At 54.3% G+C, this 24,597-nt stretch overlaps 1 protein-coding gene across 1 annotated transcript; it reads right to left on the reverse strand.

Moving 5' to 3' along the window:
• Positions 1–1,071: 1,071 nt before the first annotated feature.
• On the reverse strand, positions 1,072–10,422 carry KLF11 (Kruppel like factor 11). The gene is given in 8 exon segments (XM_030311660.1): positions 1,072–3,718; positions 5,477–5,597; positions 5,599–5,776; positions 5,778–5,873; positions 5,875–6,434; positions 7,930–8,199; positions 9,216–9,335; positions 10,332–10,422. Coding segments are annotated over 8 exon segments (1,668 nt in total). The 5' UTR covers positions 10,374–10,422; the 3' UTR covers positions 1,072–3,437.
• Positions 10,423–24,597: the final 14,175 nt, after the last annotated feature.

Below are 24,597 nucleotides of genomic sequence, written 5' to 3' on the forward strand. Positions count from 1 at the left end.
GAGTCGGAGAGACTTTCCTAGGCGGATTGCTGAATTGCTGGATGCAAGGCCCATTATAAATCTTTGATCCCCCCCCAACCCCCACCTGCATGCACACACCGCACACACACGCGCGCACACACACACGCGCACACACACACACGACCAGGAGCAGTGTGGCCTACTGAATCACTTCCCAGGTCGGCTGGCTTTGGGAGGCAGGGAGTCAACAGGCCTGTGACAGATGGCGTGTGAAGTGCGAAAGGAGTCCAGGTGACTCCAGGGTTTTCCACCGGGACGCTAGAAGGAGGACTCACCGTTCTAAAGACGGTAGGGCCAACTGTGAGGCAAGTAGGTGTGGAGAGACGAAGAGCTCGGTCATTCCAAGTTGAGATGCTAAGTGGACACAGCTGGATATGGGACTCTGATGCTCAGATGAGAGGTGCACAGGACCGAGGCACACATGGGAGTCTCTATGGTAGAGATGTTATTTCGGAGTCACGAGACTGGAAAAGATCACATGGTTGGCGGGGCGGGGGGGGGGGGCGGCAGAAAGGGGGCAGGGAGAGGAGGGGTACCAGAGAAGAGCAGACAGGGCAGCACGAGGGAGACAGGAGTGTGGCCTGCGGGGCGCCGCCGGCAGAAACGTATGAAGACTGAGGCCTGAACTCGGGAGGTCTCTGCTCCCTCAGTGAGGTGTGGACGCGAGCCCCAGCCGGAGCGGGTTCAAGACAGAACGTACCCCAAGAGCAGGAGTAAAGAGCGTGGCTCCGCGAAACACTTGTCAAGTCCGGGCTGGAGTGGGGAAGAGGCTCCCTCCCGTTCCACCTTGTCACAGGTTACGTGGCTCTCACGGTCTCACCCTGCCAGAACCGGACCAGCGTGACCGCGGTCACACAGAGGCAACCCCTTCCCTCATTTCCTTTGTAGAGAATCCTCCGAGGAATCTGAAGGGTGCCCCGGGAGCAGAACAGAACCCCGGACAACAGAAGGGTCGGGTTGGGCCAATATACAATGAATTTTGTGGATTCTTTTCTGAAAAGATACCGGGTGTGTCCCGGGGCAGCTAAATGACACAGGACACAAGTTCAGTTTTGCAAATCAAAAAAAGTTTTATAGGATTCAAAGAAAAAAGTTACATCACACATGTTCATTTAAATAATGTCAAAGTCTGTTACATAAAACGTAATTCTGAAACATTTAAAATTTTATTATTGAAACTACAAAAGGCTCAAAGTCAAAAAAGATCAAGCAAACTGCTCAGGCAATAAAGTGCACGGGGCGGGGGGGGGGGGGGCGAGTGAGGAGGGGGGGCTGCCGCACGAGCCCTGCTCCCAGCAGAGGGACTCCGTGCTGGGACAACACAAGGTTCTGGTTCTCAGGATAGTCTTTTTCAGATGGAAATTCTCCTAATTTATAGTCTTTCAGTCAACAAAACAGAGGGGAAAAGTTTACGGAAGGTATTTCTAAATCTAATCAGGAAATGGAAGTAGAAATCAAACCCATTTTAACACATCTATTCTTTACAAACACTGCTCAGAGAATGAAATTTAATGTAACCAGCAACCCGATTCTCAAACACCCTGTGTTATCAACAATAGGACTTCCATTACTTTGCATAATTAAGAAAAATATGCAAATTGAATGCCATTTACGACACAGAGTCAGAAATATTTATGCTGATTTAAGATGTAAGTAGAAAGAGAAAAGGGGGGGTGAGGAAACACGAGCTACAATATTTAATTATGGTTCTCTTGCACCTGTCTTACGTCCCATGACCTGTAGGAATACTCAACAACGAAGTGTACAAAAATGTGAGGGCCATCTGCACGTAACAGCCAGCACTCAGACGTGTACATCAATTAGCGGTTGATACTAAAGGGCAATTTACAGGGTCCAGGTGATGGTTATCATACTAAAAGGACCTGAACATAAACCTAATTGTATTTATTTAATATTTCACCTTACCATCATTTTGATAAAAGTAAACGCCAATATAACAAAGACGCAAAGGCAAGATCTAAGTACATGCGGCACAATAAAACCCGTTCCCGGGCTCACAAAGCGGTGCCACGTTCACACGTTCCTTGCACGCACCGTGTCGTCTGGATTCCCAACGCCGTCCAGCAAGAGCAATCTCCGTGGCTCCCCGGACACCAGGGCCACAGTGTCTGTGTAATTAGGGCTTGAGATCACACGGATTCAAAGTGCTGCCGCGGGTCTCATCTTCTAGGCGGATTGCAAAATACCCCGTTCCAAGTAATTTTGTCTGATCAATTTCCTTCAAATCAAATGAACGAAGGAGAAGCTGGGTAGCACCAGTGCCATAGAGCGTAACTCGCATTTCCTAGAGTTCTTAAATAAAGGAATCGGAATATTGGAGCTGGCTGTTTGCATGTACACTTTAGCTCAGATCAACTGTACTTTGGTGGAAAGTTCCTCCAACCGGTAAGGACATTTTCTTCTTCTCTAAGGAGTCACTCTACCCACAAAACACTACGTGTAAGGCCACAGCAAAAGAAGTGGACTGACGACTGACGAAGCGGCTGGGTTTGAGTGCTTACGTTACCTTTTTTTGGTGTTTGAGGTACAAACAGGCAACTAAGCAGTTTGCTCTCGGTAAAGCGAGGGCCCCCAAAGACACAGACGCTCAGATCCGACAGCAGCTCACCGCTCACCGGGTACCTATCAGGTATTTTAAATTATTCTCTGGGGCACATCCTTCACAAGTCACACTACGGACATAGATAAATGACTCGTTCTACTTAACCAAATTTTGATTCCTTGGGCCACAGCCTTAAAGGAATGGTTGCCTGGAATTTCCCTCGAAAATGCTATGAAAAACTTAAATGCAAATCCCTTCCCCACCCATTTAAGAAGCCCCCATTCAACCAGTTCTGATTTGTACAATTCTTAAATCTAAAGGGCCTGATTATAGACTTGTAATTTTTTCTTTTTGTGGCCGAATAATGTGCCAAATTGACTAAAAGTAGAGTTATTGTGAAAAACATCGTTGAACGCTGAAAAGAAGACTGTAAAATCACCTATCTAGAAAGTGGTGATCTGAACACCAACAATATAAATATTTTAATAAAAAACAGTATAAAATTAGTACCCTGTCTCATTTCTATAAAACACGAATAGAAAGGCTGTAAAAATCCAGATTTCGTAAACTTTATTGCCAAAACGTCTATTTGAATGCTGGTGATTCCGATGATCAAATTTTCTTCCATTTCCTCAAAAAACAAAACAAAACAAAACTTCTGAAACTACGAAACGTTATCGAACAGGGTCCCAACCGAAAAAGGAAAGTTAACATACTTTCATCAGAACCAGCTCCCCACCACTTTCTCCTAGCCCCCCCAAGAAAAAAAATTTTTTTTCTTGGGGGGGGGGGACAGTTCCATTCCTGAAAAATGCTTTTTAAAATTCGCACTGGCAATTCCCGGGCTGACCTCTCAGGCAGAGGCTGGCAGGCCCACTAGCGGGCTCCCGCATTTCTCGGCCGAGGCGATTCCGTTCAGCTTGCCAACCTCTGCCTGCCAGCCAGGGGTCTTCCTGGCGGTCATGTGGCGCCGGGCGTGCTTCGTCAGGTGGTCACTGCGCATGAAACGCCGATCACACACGGGGCACACAAACTTCTTCTCCCCGGTGTGAGTTCTGCGGTGGCGAGAAAGTTCATCAGAACGGGCAAATTTTTTATCACAGCCATCCCAGCTACAGTTAAAAGGCTTCTCTCCTAAGAGGCAGGAAAACACACATTAAAGAAGACGTAAATGCTCAGCGGCTTTACTGGACGGGTTAATTCATGTCACTTTTAAATTATGTTCATCAAAATCTAAGAAAGTAGTATCCTCTTATTCTGGTACTGAGTTATTCAAACGTCAAGAATTCTTCCAAAATGCATTTCTTTTTGCCACACCCAAAATACAGAATATATATGTCAAGGCCCAGAGATGTCAAACTAATGTCACATTTCGCAAGAAATTTTTTCAAAGTTTATTTATTTTGAGAGAGAGAGAGAGAGAGAGTGAGAGGGAGAGAAGGGGGGAAGAGGCAGAGAGAGAGGGACAGAGAGAGAATCCCAAACAGGCTCTGCATTGTCAGCAGCGTGAGCCCGATGTGGGGCTTGAACCCATAAACCCCATATCATAACCTGAGCTTGAAATCAATGCTCCAGCAACTGAGCCACCCAGGCGCCCCAAAATACACCCAGGTGTTTTTTAAATAAAAACAAATCTTTCATTGGTATAGCCTAGGGTAGGGGAAGATTCTTGAAAGAACAATTCCTTCCCTGAAAGCAGAGCCCCTTAGAGGCACCCATTCACTCCAATACAGCCAGGACTCTCATGCCTCAATTCTAAACCCTGCTTCATTCTGCGGGTCGGAGCTGCCGATACTCAAGCTCTGATGTGCTAACCAAAACCCGCCTACCTGAAATGCATTGTGGAAAACAATACAATGATCACTCCTTCCAGTTCAGCCTTTCCTACACTGTGTTCCACAACTCGCTATCGTCCTACAAGCCATCAGCAGACATTTCGGTGGAAGGGAGTTCCAAGATCAGGGTTTATACTACAGACCCTGCGTGACCGGTTATTGCACTGACAGTTATGTAAGAGTGCGACCCTCCGAAAGGGGAGCTTAACAAGCAGACTATTTAACCACAGAGCCTCACAAGCAAAACAGAACACCAACTCAAGGAACAGGAGTGCCACAGAACATTAGAGATATTCTAACCTAATCTACTAAAGCTGAAACTCTACCAGGCAGCTCTCAGACCTCAGTCAAACACGAAGGCCACCAGCCCCATGTAGCTATGTAAGTATAAACTTAACGAAAACTTTACTTCCTTGGTCCCACTGTCCGCATTTCAAGCACGTGTGGCTAGTGGCTACCTTAACTGGGCAGAGAACACTTCCCTCGTTGCCAAAAATTCTACTGGACCGAGCCGATGAGATAATAAAGATGTCACCAAGTCATCAGAGTTTCGGAGTTCTTCCGAATAAAAAACTATATATTCCCCCAAATGAGAAAACTCCATGCCCTTAAAGTTCACATATTTTTGAATTCAAACTTTTCCATACTTTAGAGAGACCTTTCCCCAGAGGGAACCAAAGTAAGTTACGCTGGTGTTTACGGAATGTGAAATTCGTGTTTTCTAAAATGCTGAAACAAAGACTGAGGAGTTTCCGGCAATGTGAAGAGAAAGGGACAGTACGAGCACCACCTGAGAAACCTATCAAAGAACCACGATCCCAGAACCACACGTTCTATGTGCGGGGATGAGCGGACGGCATGTTCCAGAAAAACCAATGATGGTTATGCTAATGTGAACCCCAATCCCTACAAGACCACGAGGGTTTTTCAGGACCAAAGGAAACAGGCCAGATTTCCTCTCCTCCCGGTGGTTTTCACGTGTCCCTCCCACCGGAGGCAGGCTCAGGCGTGTCTCCTGAACACAGGACCCGGCGTCCTCACACCTGTCAGTACTCACCTGTGTGAGTGCGGAGATGGGCCTTGAGGTGGGAACTTTTGAAGTAGGTTTTCCGGCAGCCTGGGACGTTGCAAACATAATTTCTCCTTCGGGAAAAGTCTACCTGAGGGCACAGTTCTGACCGAGGCGATGAACACTGGAGCGGGGGCCAGGGGCAGGAACCTCGTACTGCCCACGGCCATCCCGCCGGCTGAGGCGGCGGCAGGCGGGGGCAGGGGCCCCTGGGGCAGAACGAGCATCACGGCTCCCTGAGGCACAGGCGGCCCCACGAACACAGGCTGGGCACCGGAGCAGCGTGGGTAGGATGGGTTTCACGGTCCCCACAGACACCTGGGGAGGAGGCTTCAGAAAAGCCGGTAACGTGCCACTCTGTCCAGTCACAGGGATCATTTGGCAAAACAGGGGAACTGGGGACAGGGACAGAGATCACAGGGGTGGCTTTCTTCGGCAAGTCACTTTCATAATTCTTTGGTGAGCAGGTTTGAACTGCGACAGGCCACACTGCCTGCTGGCCTCTGTCCGTGGGGATCAGGCCACCAGACTCGTGCGAGCAAGGCTGACAGGACAACGAGTCAGTGTTCAGTAGATTGTCCGTGAGTCGTGTGCCCAGCAAAACTTCGATGTGTCCCAGAAACCGTGCTTCTCCTTCTCTGTTGACGGAAAGTTGGCGTTCTTGAACCTGGGCAGTAGGAATGTGGCCAGGAGCAGGACTCCCCCCGGTGTGGCGGATGACACTCGTCACCACGGGCCTGCAGGAGGGGCCGGGGTCTGGCTCCAGTGGCTCTGGCTTCAAACCAGGAAGGCCCCTCTCCGCCTTCCCGCTCAGCACTTGGGCTGCCTCAGCAGAGGCTGGGGGGACGGCCGTGACCATGCACGCTTTGGAATCAGTTACTTGGGAAGCAACAAGTGTCCCTGTCGATGGCTCCACAAGATCAGGGCTCTGAGGAGGAGTCATGCACTTAAAAAAAAAGTACTGTGTGAAAAGGTTGTTTTGGTTACATTTTAAAGGGGACTTACTTTGATCACGTTGTCCCCAATGCCTTCAAAGAGTATCTAGAAAAAATTCATCCAAGCCCGCTCACAACGGCACGCAGCACGTTTCAAGGCAACGTGAGGTACCTTACTTTCTAGGCTTCTTCCCCCTTATCGGACCTCTCCCAAACCAATCAATTTGCTTAGTTTTAAGAATGTCAGTGTCCTGGGGCACGTGGGTGGCTCAGTCAGTTAAGCGTCCGACTTCAGCTCAGGTCATGATCTCACAGTCCGTGAGTTCGAGCCCCCCCCCCCCCCCCCCCCCCCCCCCCCCCGTCAGACTCTGTGCTGATAGCTCGGAGCCTGGAGCCTGCTTCGATTCCGTGTCTCCCTCTCTTTCGCCCCTCCCCTGCTCATGCTCTGGTCTCTAAAGTAAATAAAAACATTAAAAAAAAAATTAAAAAAAAAAAAAAAAGAACGTCAGTGCCCTCCTGGGCTTGCACGGCCACCGAAACGAGCAATTTGAAGTATTAGACTACAAAGGAGAAACTAATTTATATTCAAAATAAGAGCTTTTCGTAAGAATTTTTGATTCTCAATTTTTTCAAAAAAACCCCTCGGCGTTAGCCATTCACACACACTTATCCAGAGGCCTACTGGATGCGAGGTAAAAATCTGTTGGAATGATCCCCAAAGGCCAGGCTCTCACCAGCGGCGCTGCCTGAACCGAGCCTCCCTCGTAGCACCCAACACCTCACGCTTACGGAGCCCGGTGCCAAGTCACTGTGCGTGGGGGTTCTGGCCCACTGTTTGTCTAATTCTCCCCACTGTCCACAAGTCCCTTCTCCTCCCTCCTCCCAAGTCTGCCTTCCACACTCTCCTTCCAGTGCAAGCTTCCAGCCCAGCACCACGAGATTCTGATTTTCGCTTCTGTTACCAACGGACCGTCCTCGACTTCTCCAAGCCGAGAAGCGGTCTCTCCCAGCGATTCTGTAGCGCCAGCAAGGTGAGAAAACAAAACACGAAACCTTGCTTGACTGCACTCAACTGGCACACGTGAGAAGTGGGTTGCTCTGGGAGGCAGAGGCCAGCATTCCAACCCAGCTAAGGAAGGCCGGAGCCAAAGCACGGGCTGTCTCTGGCCGCCACCCGTCTTTCCTGATCCCGGATGGGGGCATCGGGGCGGGGGGCAGGGAACTAAGCCCCCACTCTGCAATTCCCCAGGGAAACGAGTATGTTTTACCTCCTCGCATCGATCTGCAGATTTCATCTTATGAACGCTGTACCCTGTGGCTGCACGCTATGATCTAGCAACGGAAAGAGCGCATTTTGAAGGGAGAAGAGAAGTTTGCACCCCGAGGGTCCACAGAGGTTATGCACTTGACTAGCAGCACGCCAATGACTCTACCCGCAAGGTCTTCAACACATTTATTTAACGTAATCCAGCCACTACATAAAATGCTCTTCTCCCCGCTTCTTACCAGAGTCGATAAAGAATCGAAGTCCTTTGGTAGCTCAGGTGCGGCTGCGTCAACATGCACAGCGGTAGTGACATCCCCAGAGTCAGAGACAGGCGTGAGGGGTCTTATCTTTAATAGGTCACCTTTCTGGGATCTTTGACCCCAGGCGCTCATGCAGACAAGAGCCTCAACAGCTTCGATGTCATTCTGCTCCAAGACGCTGCACGTAGACCTTTCGCTATCGTGCCGCTTCCTCTCCAGGATCGACTCACAGATGTCCATGAGGTCCACCTGAAGGCGACACAACACAATGGCTTCTCAGTCCGGGGGAAGCTGAGGGGCGACCCGAGGGGCGCGTGGATACGCACCCCAAGCACGTGCACTACACACGTAACACACACACATGACCACACACAAACCCCGTATTCTAGAAAAATACGCCAACGGAACATCACATCATTTCACTTTTTTTTTTTTTTTTTAATTTTTTTTTTCAACGTTTATTATTTTTGGGACAGAGAGAGACAGAGCAATGAACGGGGGAGGGGCAGAAAGAGAGGGAGACACACAGAATCAGAAACAGGCTCCAGGCTCTGAGCCATCAGCCCAGAGCCGGACGCGGGGCTCGAACTCACGGACCGCGAGATCGTGACCTGGCTGAAGTCGGACGCTTAACCGACTGCGCCACCCAGGCGCCCCAACTTTTTTTTTTTTTTTAAGCCAACGTTCTGAAGAGTGCGGACGACTGGACTCGGCTGGCAAGCCAAGTGTCCACGGAAAACCCCGATTGTTTTAAAAAAAGTTAAGTTAATGTTTTCCTCCAGTAAATGACCAGTAAGCCTTTAATGCCACAGTGTAAGCCCCGGGGGAGAAACGGACTCGGACTCTGAGTCTTCGGCTGGCGAGGGGAAACATGGCTCTTCAGAGTTGGCACCACCACCCGAAGAGCATCCATCGGATGCGTTTCTGGAACTCTCTGAAGCACTGAGCACAGCCTTCTAAAACTCAGGGCATCACCACTTGCAGAACTTCCCGGCGGCTGAACTCCACGTGTGCCAGGAAGGTGGAGCCCATGCTGGTTTATGCCCTGTTCCCCACGCTCAGAACACTCAGTCACTCCTTAACGCCACAAGGCTAGGCGGCAGACAGGAGAATTTTAAAAAGCTACTGCAACCCAGGAGAGGGACATCTTTCCTGCGTGTCACACCGGTCTAAGCAGGAGGGGGGGACAGAAGCAACTGGAATCCACTGATCCCTTCCCAAAGACCCTTTAAATCTACAAAGATACACGTTTCCACTCAGCTTGCCTCAGCATCAAATCCTTCTGTCCCGCCGGTCCGCCCAGAGCAGGCCAGGAGCGTGACCGCCGCTGGCCGGGCTTCTGACCTCGGCCTGGTCCCCGGAATCATGAGGTCACAGACAGGAGGCTGTGGACGGCAGGTATGCAGCGCACTCAGACCTCTCTCTCTCAAGCCCTCAGGGTCCTCGAGTCTCGACGACCAAGGTCCTAGCCGCCTTCAAGCCCGGACACGAGGTGGCCAAGGCTGAGGAAATAAGCACCCTACTTCACCTCCCCCGCCCCGCCTTCTTTTCAGCTTTGCCCCGCCCTTCTTCCCCTCACCCATCGAATGTGGTCTTCACGCCAGCTTTGCCCCGCCCACCGCATCTGGTCTTCAGGCCAGCTTTACCCCCGCCCCTGCCCCGCCTTCCCCGCCCGCTTTGCCCGGCCCTCTACCCCCCCACCTACCGCAAGCGGTCTTCCAACGAGCTTGCTCCGCCCCCTAACGTACCGCCCTCCCGTCAGCTTTGGCCCCTCCCTGTGGGCCCCCACCCACCACCTGTGGTCTTCAGGCCGGCCTTACCCCGCCCCTCACGTACCACCTTCCTTCCAACTCTGCCCTCCCCTGCCCCGCCTTCCCGCCAGCTTGCCCCGCCCCCTACGTCGCCCACCGCCCGCCGGCTTCCCGCCAGACTTTTGCCCCACCCCAATCCCGCCCGCCCCCACCCCCCGCGTGCCACCTTCCCGCCAGCTTTTTACCCCCGCCCCCCCTCTCCCTTTCCATCATCCGGACCCCCGCCGTCCGCGTGTCGCGTTCCCGCCCGCCGCGCCCCGCCCAACGGCCGCCTCCTCACACGGCCTGGTGACGTCATGGCTGAAATAGCCCCGCGCTGGGAGCCGGCAAAGCGGGGGCCGCTGCGGATACTCCAGACAAAGCTACGCGTAGGGCGGCGCGGGGCACACGCCCCCGCGCCACCCGGCGCGTCCCTGCACGGCTGCTGACCCTCCCAGCTCCTGAGCCCGCTCTCGCCCCTAACCGCACGGCTCCGCCAAGGCCCCGTGCGTCCCCGCCCTCCTCCACGCCCGGCCCCGCACAGGCGGCACGTCCCCGCCTCGCCCCGCGCTCAGATGGGCGCTCACTCACCGCATGCGCGTCGCCCGGGCCCACGGAGCCCGGAGTGTGCATGGTGCCGGCGGCCCGGAGGCAACAAAGCAGCCGCGGGCGGGAGCTCAGCGCACGGCAGCAGCCGCACGTGCGCCGCGGGCGGCGGCGGCGAACCCTGAGCTCCTGCGGCCGGCGCGAGCCTCCGCCCGCCCGCGCCGCTCTGCCCCGGCGCGGCCCTCGCGGTGCGGGAGGGGCGGGGCGGCCGCGGAGGGAGCGGCCGTGGGGGCGTGGCGCGAAAGGCAAACCAAAATACACCGCGCCCCCACCGGGGCGGGGCCGGGCGCCCACCAGCCAGTCCGCGCCAGGCCCTTTCGCCGCCGGCCAATGGGCGCCGCGGGGAGCCGCGTGATCGGAGCCTGGTCGAGGCGTGATCTGGCGGGGCGGGATGCGGCACGTGTTTTGGTCCGAGCGAGGGGCGGGGCCTGAGGACCTGGAAAGTAGGGGAAAGGTCCCGGCGGCAGCAGCGGCGGGCCGCGGCTGGACTGAGGGGCGGTGCCCATGGTGCTGGGGAAGTACCCTGGCAGGGCTGGCTGGGGAGTTGCCACGCCGTTTAAAGGGTACCGCCCGCAGCCTGCCCAAGTGCAGGACCCGTGGAGTGAATTCGACTCGTAGAGGGAACCCACTGGGTTTTGCTTGCTTGTTTTTATTTTGATTGATCTATCGTCGGCTCCTAGGAGCGCATCCCTGACCAGGAAGAGTTCTGAAAGCAGGCTGGCTCCAGGTGACACTCCTGCATCCATGGCTCCTTTCTGCAGGCACCCAGAGCCCAAGCTTCTAGGCCTGAGTCTGCCTTTGACGCCCCTTCCCAGGCCGCTCTGGGCCGCAGTTTCCACTCTTTTAAGTGGGAGCGGGAGAAACCCACCCAGTTCTTCCCAGACCCGGTGTAAGCGTCACCCGCTCTAGGAAGTCCTCGGGCCTGAGTGAGATACCCATTGACATCTTTTTCCCTGTATTTGGGTTGACCATGACTCTGGATATGGTTTATCCACTTCTGCAGCTCTAAGTTCCTGAAGATCAGGGACCAATCTGTGTGTATTTGTACCCCTGCAGCCTGCAGCTCAGCGCGGGACAGCCTTTCATCCACTGGCGCTGCGCATACTTGCTGAGCTCTGATGTGGGTGGGTACAGCTAAGGTGCAGAGGCCACAGCAAAGAGTCCTCTGCCCTAAAAGCCAAGGGCAGGGGAAAGTAGAGGATCCCTGCACTGTGGGTGCTGTGCTCTGAGCAAGAGAAGCCCTGGGTCCGAGGGACAGGCCACAGGAGCGGGCAGGACCTCCTCCTCATACTGGTGAGGCCAAGGGATCTGACCACTGCTTGTTCCTCACAGGCCTGGTTGGGTAGAGGCAGGGTAAGCTGGCCGCCTTCTCTCCATTTCTTCCTCAGGTCCTCCGTGGCACGGTTCATGACCCGTGCCTGTTCCGGAAGGAACCCTCCCTAGGTTAGGGAGCTTGTCCGATTCACTGCGAACTCCCGGTGACTGGCACCCGGTAGCGATTGGCTGGATGAGCCACTGAAGACGAACACCCCCCTGCTCCACCCCCGCGACTCAGCCATCCTGCCGACACCTCTAATTCCGCGTCCTGGAGACTGAACGCACATTCTCCCCACATCCGGATTGCTCACCTCTGGGAAGGGCATCACCAGATACCCCGCTACTTCCACCCAGACACCAGAGTCACTTTGGCCCCTTCCCTCCCCTGCACTTGCTTCCTTTCTCCCAGCTACTTCGTGCCTGCCCTTCTTCCCAAGTATCTCTCAAATTGCTGGCTTGTCTTCATCACCCACTCCTGCCCCAGCCCAGGCCACCCCCCTTTCTCGCCTGAATTCTTGCCACCTCCTCCCAGCCTGTCTCGCTGCCGCCAGCCTCATGGCTTTCCGTCTGCTCTTCATCGCGCTGCTAGGATGATCTTCTGGAAGCAGAGCTGGTACCACGCTAGGATGCACACTCTCAACTGGCATCCGAGTAGCTACTGGACTGAGCCTCGCTCGCTCGTTAGGCAAGAATCTCTGACCCTGCATAACCGGCCCAGGCCATCGTCCCTCACCTCTACCCAGATACCGCTTCTGCACGAAGCCTTTCTGCGCGCGCGTGCGCGCGCGCGCGCACACACACACACACACACACACACCCCGTGGTGGTTGCTCCCAAAGCCCGGATGCTGGTCCTGCCTGCAGCCCGAGGGGCGTTGACATGTTTCTCAACTAAAGACGCTTACAGTCATTCACTCGGGGACATTTCTGAGGCCCCGGTCGGTACCAGGCCCCACAGACCCTCAGACAGGGGTGGGCAGCCCAGATGTGGACACAGAGCACTCCTATGCGAAGGGGCCTTCTGGCCACGACGTATCTGCAAACGTGCTGTTTACGCAGAGGGTGGTGCTCCGTGCACCTTCTGAATCTTGCCGGCTGGTTTCGCGACGTGTCTTCCAGGGTGTGACCGATCAGCTCACGGAGACCAGTCTCATGCCTCGTAAGGGTTAAAGAATATTACCCTACAGGCAAGTGACATAATTTATTTAAGCACCCCTGGCTAAATCACCAGGGTGCTTAGGTTAAGTTTGCCAGGGCCTGATGTCCAAGCATGGTTTGCCCACGTGCAAGGGGACTTAACCAGATCGCTTCCTCCAACTGGAATTGCTGGGTCACCTACACGTTTCGTTCTGTTCTGTCCTTTTTCCTTTGGGTAAATGTTACGGAAGTACAGTACAGATGCAGGAAAACGTGAAAAGCGAAGGGTTTTCTGAATTTTCACAAAGCACACGCTTGTGTCACTGGCACCCGGGGCAAGAAACAACCACCCGGGTGCCCCCCCATCATGGTTCCTCACACCATAGGATATTGTACTGAAGCTTGTACAGAGAAAATCCCACAGTGTGTTCTTTTTTGGGTCTGGCACGTAGTTGCGTGCAGTTGGAATTCATTTATTCTTGTGGCTGTGGAACAGACCATGATGCCTGGGCCCATTCTTCTGTTGAAACATCCGGATTGTTTCCAGTCTGCCATGAATAATGCTGCGATAAAAATTTTGATACCTGAGCGTGTTTATTTCAAACTTAGAAAGATTGTCCAATGTTCCTCCAAACATGAACTTGTGCCTATTTATCCCCCCAACAATGGGCTGCAGAGCCAGTCCCCTGTTTCTTCACAAATGCTGGGCCTTCGCGAATTTTCTGACCTTTACCAAGCTAAGTGGAAAAGATGAGAACTCATCATATTATATTGTATTTCTTTGGGGGAGTTGCCTTTGGAGTTTTACGCGTATTTAAAAGCCATCTTGGGCGCCTGGGTGGCTCGGTCGGTTAAGTGTCTGACTTCGGCTCAGGTCACCATCTCACAGTTCGTGAGTTCGAGCTCTGTGTCGGGCTCTGTGCTGACAGCTCGGAGCCTGGAGCCTGCTTCAGATTCTGTGTCTCCCTCTCTCTCCACCCTTCCTCTGCTCATGCTTTCTCTCTCTCTCTCTCTCTCTCTCTCTCTCAAAAATAAATAAACATTAAAAAAAATTTTTTTAATTAAAAAAAAGCCATCTTGATTTTTCTATGAACTTTGCAAGGAACTTTGTTTTACTTTATTTACTTAAAAAAATTTTTTTTAATGTTTATTTATTTTTTGAGAAAGAGAGACAGAGCGCAAGCAGGGGAGGGGCAGAGGGAGAGGGAGACACAGAATCCGAAGCAGGCTCCAGGCTCCGAGCTGTCAGCACGGAGCCCGACCCAGCTCGAACTCATGAGATCATGACCTGAACTGATCATGACTGAGCCACCCAGGTGCCCCAGAAGGATTTTTAAATGACAGTAGAGAAACTTAAGCATATTTAAATGCTGGAGACCAGGGGCCAGTGGAGAAAAATTGATGAGAGAGACAGGAAGAGAGAGGTTGACGGTACAAGGGGGTGGGGGAGTATGTGTTGAGGAGGATGAGGGGTCCTTGTCACCATGGGGTTGCTGGTCCGGCGCAGGAAGAAGCACTTGCCTCATGGGAGAACGGGGGAAGGGAGAGAAAATGGCTGGAGATCCAGGAAGATTCTGGAATGGAGAGGAGAGAAGGCCAGGGTGTTCACATATGATCCACCTTCTTGGTGATATGGGAGTCATCTACCGGGGAGGGGGCCCTGACATTTGGAACAGACACGGCCAGGGATAGTGACAGCGATTGCCCTCCACACTGAGGTCCCAGTCACACTGTTGGACTGAATTCGACTGTTGTCCTAGCTCCTGGTATGATGGTGCTGGGTCACCTAGAATGGGCCTCTTTCTCACCTGTGAGCCTCAGCTTCCTGACTTGCAAAATGGCGGTGGATGAGCTTCGTGATCCTAATCCGTCCCGGACTATGATCAAGTTGGTCTTTGTGGTTTTGTTGCGTTGTTTTTTTCATGTAGTTAAGTACCACCTAAGGACTGTCGTTTATTCAGAGACGATCTTCGCTTCATGTTTTCTTGTTAGAATGTCCTGTGTTGTAGGCAGAGGCAGGGATCGCAGACGGGACAGGACGCCCTAACCTGTGAAAACAAAACACTGGCCCTCCCAGGCTTGTTCGGAAAGTCTGTGGTCAGTGAAATGGCCGAATCCGGGGATCTCTGGACTAGATGTTTTCTGAGGCCCATTCCATCTCTGATGACCGTGATTATCCAAGGGCTGCCTGGACTGGCCTCCAAGCTCAGCTAGAGAGGCTGACTTCAAAGCCTTGGAGGAAACATGGGTGGAGCTGACATTCCTTGCACTCTGGCCTGGGTGCCCCCCTCCCCCCCAGAGCCCTGGACCCACAGCAGGCCGACTCACTCCTCCTCCTGACCCTCAGTACCCCTCCCCCGGGTCCCCGACTGGCAGTCCCAGGCGTTGCCAGCTCTTGAGTGTTTTGGCCTTGGCCGGAGCCCAGCTGTGGAACCAAGAGCCGCAAAGCAGGCTGCGGGGGGGATGGGGGACAGGCAGGGGGCAGGCAGAGTGGATGTGAGGGGACAGCTGGCTCCCCATGGGGCCTGGGTCCCATCCTTCCCTCTTTCCCCCTGGCTTGAGCTCACTGGCTGGAAGCCACACAAGGACCAGGACGTGCTGCAAACTGATTAGCTTGTGGACTGTGGTCCGGTTGACTAAATGACCCACTTAATCACTGACTGACTGGTGGAGGGATTAATGAGTCACCAACCCACCAGTCTCCCACCTGTTGGGTGATCGATTCACCAACCGTGGGCATCTGCCATGCCTAACACCCTAGGGCCCCTGTCCCCACCCCTGCTGGGGGCACTGGCATTGGACGGGCTTGCGAGGGTAGCTGAGGCATCCATCATCCAGAGCAATCCATTCATTTTACAGATGGGGAAATTGAGGCCCAGCGGGTCCGCAAGGAGCCACTTTGCTCCGGAGAGAAATGATAGTGATGTGAGATATAGATAGCTAGCTAGATAGAAAGAAATAGATATCTATATCTATCTGTGTGTGTGTGTGTGTGTGTGTGTGTATTTTTTTTTTTTTTAAGTAGGCTCCACACCCAGCTTGGAACCCGATGCAGGGCTTGAATTCATGACCCTGAATCAACCTGAGCTGAGATCAAGAGTCAAACGTTTAACGAACTGAGCCGCCCAGGTGCCCCGCTGAGTGGAGTGATAAAGGAGGTTCAGCTCAACAGACATTTATTAGGTATCAAATGTGGGTCAATGCGGGTCAAGAGTTCTGCAAGGTGCCAGCTCTTCCTCCCTTTTAATCCTCTGGTTCAGCCCCATTTTATGATGAAGAAACTGAGAAGTCGAGAGGCCGAGCCACCTGTCTACTGTCGCCGCCTGGGGCTGCCCCAGCCGGGACCCGTCTCCTGGACTCCAGTCCAGAGCTTCTTTCTCCCAACTGTCTCCCAGGAAACAGGTGCTGAGAGCACATGTGAGTCCCTGTAAGTGGGCCTGGGGTGGCAGCGGCGCCCCCCCACCAGACACGAGGGGAGGGCCCAGTCTCGTCCCTCCAGGGGCGGGGGGGGGGGGCGGTGAGTGAGGAAGCTCTGTTCCTGCTCTGCTTCTGCTGACCATGACCCCCGTGACCCTGTGTCTCCGGCTCGAGCGCAGCCTGTGTGTTATGTCCTCACACCTTCCAAGAGGGAGAACCAGGTTATATCTAGGGGTCAGGCCCCCAGGCTCAGGGAGAAGGGTCACGTGAGCCTCAACCTGCAACTTTTGCCCAAGGAAAGCCTGAGGATGGGCCCCTAGAGGCTTCCCTGGGGGGGAAGGTACTTGGTGGGGGGCCTTGAGAGCCCAGGCAGGGCAGCCTATGATGTTGGGAAGGAGACCCCTGCTCTGTGCCGGGTGCTCTGGGACCACAGAGGAAGAAGACCCACCCCGGCCCTTCAGGTCCCGTTTGGCAGGAGAAACTGATCCTCTAGCCATGCTGGATGCACAGGTGCAGAGGGAGCAGAGGACATCCAACTACTTCTGGTGGGGGGTGGTCTGGTACGGTGTCCCTTAGAGGATGTCATCGGAACTAGAAGTAAGGGACCGGTGGGCGGGAGCCATCCAGGGAACAGAAGTGATGTTTTGGCATTCGTGACACATCACCTCCACGCTGCCTACACAGTGGGTGCCCGATAGAGCGAGGGAGCCTCAGGAAAAGACCTGTGAGAGTATCCAGGTCCGTTGTCACGCGGAGCAGCACCAGAATTCCCCGGGGGGGAGTGTTAGAACACAGGTTGCTGGGCCCAGTGGGTCTCCGATGGGGTCTGAGACTCCGTGTTTCTAACAGGTTCCCAGATGTTGTTGATATACCACTGGTCCGGGGACCGTGCGGCGAGAACCGCTGATCTAGGCCAGTCCCCTCATTTCGTGGGAGGAGAAGGAGACCCAGGGAACAGAAGCAACTCGTCCAAATTGTCCTCCGAATGTGCACAGAGAAGCTACTAGAACCCACACCTCCAAACTGTCTCCCAGCTCGGTGCCCCCTGGAGGGATGCCCCAGGGCTGCTGTCCCGGGAACAGCCCCAGAAGAAAGGCTTTGGAGGCCAGTGTGGCGTTGGACTACCTGCTGGCCTGGGAGGGCAGCCTTCCAAATATCTCCGTGGCCACCCAGCCCGTCTGCCTGGCCATGTGCCTGCAGCTGGGGACGCCGCCAGCCTGGCTTCTGCAGCGGGCCCGGTGCGGGGCCGGCAACAGCCCAGCCCGGCTGCAGGGCAGGCCGGGCAGTAGCTCAAGGCGTTGGCACAGTGGCCTGTGAAGGAGCATCTCACAGCGGGGCTTGTAGGGACCCTGCAGGGGCCTGAGCCTGGATCTGTCCTGCTCCTCCTCACTCCTGCCCTGTGGGGACTGCCGGGTGAGCCTCTGTCAGGCTGCCCTGCTCCTGTGGCCCCCCACCCGCTGGCCAGCCCCCTGACTCAGCAGAGGAACGCATTGCAACCCCTTGAAGGAGATGCCCCATGTGTGCAGGCCAGCAATGGCACAGGGCCGAGCATAGTGGAACCAGGAGCCTCCGGGCCCTGCTGCCAGCTCCTTCCTGGGCACCAAGGGACAACTGGGTGGAGGCCCCTGCTGGCTGTGATTCCCCCTCTGCCCGGAAGTGCCCACCCCAGGCTGCAGTCAGTGCCCTTCTTCGGTGGCATCGGTTCACCCACGTTTATCAGAATTACCATTTCCCGCTCATCTCCACCCTGAACTAGGAGCTCCAGCCGCTCTGAGCGCAGGGGAGGTGGCTGTTGGCTGGGCTCACCCCGCACCGGGAAGTTAGGGAACCGCCTCGCCAGGATGAGCTTAGAAAACGCCTCCTGCCCTGATTTGTCCCGAGCCCTTTCCGAAATACCTTCCTTGGGTCACTCTCTGGGCGTCTGCAGAGCGGGGGGGAGCAAGGGCTCCACGCTCACTGTTTGGGGTTTGGGAGCGGCTTCATTGCCTTTCCCTCTGCCTCCTGCCAGGTGGAGACTCAGGAGGGCAGGAGGGACATCACTGGTGCTGCTGGTCCCTGGGCCAGAAGGCGGGAGGTAATTGACGGAGGCAGTCACCAGGACGGACAGCCTGGGGTTTGCTGCACTTGTCGCAAAGCAAGTGTTTCCTGCTGAAGCCTGGTGCTCAGCTCGCCGCTGGGGAGAGACGGGTGTGACACAGTTCTTGCCCTCATGGGGTCCACTTACGACCTTTGTGACCCTGGGCAGGTTGCTTAACCTCTCTGAGCCTGTTTCCTCTGCTTATAGGAATGTCATGGGGATTAGAGGAGATGATGCTCGTATAAATTCTTGGCAAAGGTGCCTGCCACACGTCAACTACTCAATAAATGACGACTAAAAACCTGTCCTGTGATCGGGAAGCTCACAAAGAAAGTAATGGTCATGATATGGCCTGATAAGTGCAATGGGAGAGGAGAGTATCGTGGGGCTGTGGCAATACCCAGGGCAGAGCTATTTTATTACTTTATTTTATTTTATTTTATTTTATTTTTTAAATGTTTACTTATTTTGGAGTGAGCGCAAGTGGGGGAGGGGCAGAGAGAGGGGACAGAGGATCAGAAGCGGGCTCTGTGCTGACAGCGGCGAGCCGGATGTGGGGCTCAAACTCACAAACCACAAGATCATGACCCCAACCAAAGTCGGACGCTCAACCGACCGAGTCACCCAGGTGCCCCGGCCAGAGCTATTTTAGCCACTCATCTCCGAGGTTCTTAAAGAGGAGATAAATGCATTGTAATTAAGCAAACACGAGAGAGGGGACAGTTGTCTGCTCCAGAAGAGTCCCAGTCATATCAGACAGAATGGCCTCCAGGGAGGGAAGCTTCAGCCTTGGTCCCCTGGAGTGGGCTGGACTTGGCGACTGGCTTCTAACAAGGTACAGAAAGGGAACATAGTAACTCTGCAGTGGGAAGAGTTTGCAGACATGCCCAAGCAAGGGGTGGGAGGTGGGCACTACCCTCAGTTGTAAGTTGCATTGACGTTATGGACCCCCAAGAGAGGTGAGCAGGCACTTCAGCTCTGTGTTATTCTTCCTCAGTTCCATGACCCCGGTCAAATCATGAGCATCGCTGGACAAACCCAAATCAAAGGACACTCTGAAAAATGCCTCATCAGGAGTCTTCAAAGGAGTCCGAGTCATGACTCAAGGAGAGACTGAGGAACCATCCCAGATGGGAGGAGACTAACGAGACATAGGACTAATTGCACCGTGGTCCCCGGATGGGACCCAGGAATCATGAAAGCGCATTGGTGGGAAAACTGGCAAACTCCGAATAAAGCCTGAGGTTAAGTCTGTAGTATTATCTCAATGTTGATTTCTTAGTTCTGAGGAACAGACCCTGTCACGTAAGATGCTAGCATTAAGGAAGCTGGGTGCAGGGTATCCCAGAACTCTCTGTACCATCTTGGCAACTCTTCAGTAAATCTAAACTTATTACCAAATTAAAAAAAATTTTTTTAACGTTTATTTATTTTTGAGAGAGAGAGAGAGAGCCACAGAACATGAGCTGGGGAGGGGCAGAGAAAGAGAGGGAGACATAGAATCGGAAGCAGGCTCCAGGCTCTGAGCTGTCAGCACAGAGCCCGACGCGGGGCTCGAACTCACAAACTGCGAGACCGTGACCTGAGCCAAAGTCAGACGCCCAACCGACTGGGCCACCCAGGCCCCCCCCCCCATTTTTTTATTTATTTTATTTTATTTTATTTTATTTTTTTCAACGTTTATTTATTTTTGGGACAGAGAGAGACAGAGCATGAACGGGGGAGGGGCAGAGAGAGAGGGAGACACAGAATCGGAAACAGGCTCCAGGCTCTGAGCCGTCAGCCCAGAGCCCGACGCGGGGCTCGAACTCACGGACCGCGAGATCGTGACCTGGCTGAAGTCGGACGCTCAACCGACTGCGCCACCCAGGTGCCCCCATTTTTTTTTTTTAAATAACATGCCGTCAGAAATGAATCGGAGCAGGTTTCCAGGTAGCACACATATGTGTGTATGCGTGTACGTACGTGGATTAGGGAGCGGTATGTGCATGCCACATGGGCTGGAGGGGAGACCGTGAAGACTCGGCGGGAGCCTTGAGCATGCCTGAATCTGAGTGTCAGGGGGTCCTGGGAGACAGGCAGGGCCACTAGGGGCAAAGTCTCTGCTAAGCCACAGTGAGGAGCTTGGGTTTCCAGGAAACGGGATGTGTTGTGCCAGCCAGAGCTGACCCCTCAACTCTCAGGGGAACCGGACGGATGACTGGGCAGGGACGGGTGTCCCTCAGGGTGGGCCACGAAGGCACCTGACCAGCCATTCCAAAATGCAGTGGGGGAGTCGGGTCCCGGAGGAGGGGTCGCAGGGCTGGGCACAGGGCGTGCAGAGGAAGGGGGATTTAGAGCCAGGGGTGGGCGGCTCCGGGCGGGGACAGGCTACTCCTGACTCGCCAAGGTCGCCTGAGGCCTGTGGACTGGTCTGCCATGGCAGGCTGACTCTTGGGGGGGCCCAGGGGCGTCCCGGAGGGTGGTGACGCGAGATCGCCAAGTGGCCGTGGGATGTCTGCCCTTCTTCAGGGGGATCCACTGTGCTACCTGCACAGAGACAATAGGTGACCAGCTGTGGCAGGTGGCTCCCACGTGTGAATCCAGGCCACCTCTGTCCCCTCGGGCACGTGGACAAGGGCACCCGCAGAGGGAACGCCAGCTAACTGCTCATTAACCCACGGAGCCGATCTCCATCAGCGCGAGGTGGGGCGAGGCCGTAAGGTAATCCAGATAAACGTCACTGGGAAATTTGTAGCATAGAAAGTGTGTAAAGGATCAACTTGCATGTGAACCCTGAGAAAGCTTTGGGACTTATTAACAAAATGCTTTCAATTCATGCCAAGCACTCCAGATTTCTCACTCCTGTTATTAGGAGTGGGAGCGATATCATGTTAACATAAAGTAAACCAACGGTTAATGATGTTGGCCACCATTTATCACAGGAGGCGTGCCGGTCACTGTCGGCACAGGGGTTTTCATGATCTCATTTCATTTTGACACGGACTTTGCATCATAGGCACAGATGACCCCCATCTTCCCGAGGGGGCATTTGAGGACGGGGAGGTTAGGGAACTTGTCCAGATCATACAGCTGATTGGTGGTAGGGGGTGGGGGGCCAGCTCGGCCCTTTGCCCGTTTGCCCCTGACCTTGCCCGTAGTGAGAGCGCTCTGAAGGCCATCATGTGCCGCTGTCTGGAAACTCCTTGAACAACGTTCTTGTGGCTGGTCCAATTGAAGATTTATTTTAATAATTTTACATCATCATTCAAATAAATGTTAATATTATTACTGCAAAAGTAACCATCCTCATTATAGAAAACAGAGAAATAGAGAAAAGTACGTGAAAAGAAAGTAGAGAACTCCCGCGTGGCTCAGTGGGTTAAGCGTCCGCCTCTTGGTTGCGACTCGGGTAGTGATCTCACGGTTCACGAGTTCAAGCCCCGCATCGGGCTCCGCGCTGAGAGCGCAGGGTCCGCTTGGGATCCTCTCTCTCCCTCCCTCTCTGTGCCTCCCTGCCTCTCTCTCTCAAAATAAATAAATAAACTTTAAAAAAAATTTATTTTTTATTTATTTTTTTTATTTTTTATTTTTTTAAAAAAAAATTTTTTTTTTTTTTACCGTTTATTTATTTTTGGGACAGAGAGAGACAGAGCATGAACGGGGGAGGGGCAGAGAGAGAGGGAGACACAGAATCGGAAACAGGCTCCAGGCTCCGGGCTGTCAGCACAGAGCCCGACGCGGGGCTCGAACTCATGGACCGCGAGATCGTGACCTGGCTGAGGTCGGACGCTTAACCGACTGCGCCACCCAGGCGCCCCATAAAAAAAATTTTTAAAAAGAAAGTAACATTTTTCTCTGCTCCTTCCCCCTCTCTGCCTCAGTTCTCCTTCTGTCCAGGCTCCAGCCCCCGGACGTCTTCTGTCCGGGCCCACACTGACAGCCTTTGCCCTTTTGTTTTACGGACCCACAGGAGCCCACTTATCCCAGATCCTCAGTCTCTTGAACTTTAAAATGGGAGTCATTGGGGCACCTGGGGGGCTCCGTCGGTTAAGCGTCTGGCTTCGGCTCGGTCATGATCTTGCGGTTGGTGGGTTCGAGCCCCGTGGAGGGCTCTGTGCTGACAGCTCGGGGCCCGGAGCCCGCTTCGGATTCCGTGTCTCCCTCTCTCTCTCTGCCCTTCCCCTGCTCATGCTCTGTCTGTCTGTCTGTGTCTCTCAAAAATAAACATTAAAAAAATTAAAATAAATAAATAGATGGGAGTAATAATACTTCCCCAGCTGAGATGTTTTAAGAATTAGAGGTTCTGTTCCACAAAACGTGGCCCTTAGAGAAATCAAATCACCCGCGCCAGGGACGGGTTGTTTTGGTTTCACTGGGCCCAACCTTCCCTGCCGTCGGACCGGTTTGTGTGCAATGTGGGCTGGAGGGGACAGCCGGCCGCCTCACTCTGTGGGACCCTGAGGGCTGTGCGCGCGGGACCCCCGGAAACCCCAGGAGGGGCAGGGCCCGGAGTCCCACAAGCGGGGGAGGCAGCTCCCGAGCTCAGGTGCAGAAGGCCACCGAGTTTGCACCCCCGGGCTGGCGGGCCAGGCCCGGGCTGGGTGGTCCCAGGGAGCTCCTGGGGTGCGCACCGTCCTACGGCCAGGCCTTAGAGCATTCTGGACACCACCTCACGTGCTTTGCTGCTGAGACGTTTCAGCGCCGGGCTCGGGGACCGTTCAAGTTCTCAGCTCTCGGGCTCCAGTTCACAAAGCTCTGGGTGGGGGAGGAAGGGAGGGGACAAGGGTGTCACAGTCCCAGCGCATTCTTCTGGGTGGGGGCTGGGCAGAGGGGTGCTGGAAGCTCCCTGACCCACAGGGTCCTACTGCGGGCTTTGTCTGGTACTCGGGGAGCAGGAAACTCCCCACCCTGGGAAAATTCCTCCCAGCACAGGGGTGGGCCTGGCCACCACTTCCTCTGCAGAGGGACACATCCACGCTGATGGCCTCAGCAGCCAGTGGGGAGGAGGCCGGGAGCGGTCATGGGGAAGCGGGCTCCTCTCTGCCCCAGACTCGGTTTCCCCTTCTGGCCATCAGAGGATGTTGTTAGTACGGTGGCAGAGGGCTAGCAGAAGGTTGGATCAAACAGCCCACGTGGGCTTCAACCAGCCCCTCTGGATTCCAGCACATGTCTGGGCTCCAGGATCTGGGAGTGGGGTCGGGGAGCATTTGTCCTCAAGATCGCCCCATCCCTGTGTACCCCTGCTCTTGACTGAGAGGGCATGAGCAGGTTAAATGACCCCCACCCCCATCCATGAGTTCATCTCAGCTGACGGCCTGAGACAGCGAGCTTTGAGTACACGCACAGTCTGGGGGTGGGGGACTGTGGGGGACACACAGGTGACCAGGCATCAGGGACGGGACCAGAGGAAGTAAGCGAGGTAGGAGGGACCGGAGGCAGACAGGCACTTCATCCTAGGCTCAGAACACCGCCTCCCGGCCATGTTTGAGCTGAGCTTCAAAGAGGAAGGGGAGGGGCCTCTGGGTGGCTCAGTGGGTTGAGCATCTGACTCTTGCTTTCGGCTCAGGTTCATGAGTTCAAGCCCTGCGTCCAGAACCTGCTGGGGATTCTCTCTCTCCTCTCTGACCCTCTCTTGTTTGCTCTCTCTTTCTCTCTCTCAAAATAAATAAGTAAACTTTTATTTAAAAAAAAATTTTTTTTTAATGTTTTATTTATTTTTGAGACAGAGACAGAGCATGAACGGGGGAGGGGCAGAGAGAGAGGGAGACAGAATCAGAAGCAGGCTCCAGGCTCTGAGCCATCAGCTCAGAGCCCGACACGGGGCTCGAACTCACGGACCGCGAGATCATGACCTGAGCTGAAGTCGGCCGCTTAACCGACTGAGCCACCCAGGCGCCCCATAAGTAAACTTTTAAAAAGGGGGGAAGAAAAGTGTGTGTGTGTGTGTGTGTGTGTGCACGTAGGGGAGGTTCGGGGTCACAGAGCAGGCTACCCTGTCCCCAGGGCTTCACACAGATGCGTGCACAGCCCAGGACTCGGGGGAAGGACTTCTGATCAAGCCCAGGGGCGGAGCTAACAGTGGGTTCTCAGACCCCCTCTTTGCTGACCAGCCCCAGCACCCGGGCCTGACGAGCAATGCCTCGGTCTGCCCAGATGCGGGGAAGAAGCTCCGGTTGTCAAGCCCAGGGCCCTGCCTCTGCTACTTGAAAGGAAGAGAGTAGGAGACGGGCTGTGGTGCTTGACTCCCAGAGCTCTTTCCACCCTAACAGCTGCCCTGAAGATAAGGCTGAGCCCGGAACTCTGCGTCCCCACGAGAAAAAAA

The sequence above is a fragment of the Lynx canadensis genome, chromosome A3 (genome assembly GCF_007474595.2).
Source record: "Lynx canadensis isolate LIC74 chromosome A3, mLynCan4.pri.v2, whole genome shotgun sequence".
NCBI lineage: Eukaryota > Metazoa > Chordata > Mammalia > Carnivora > Felidae > Lynx > Lynx canadensis.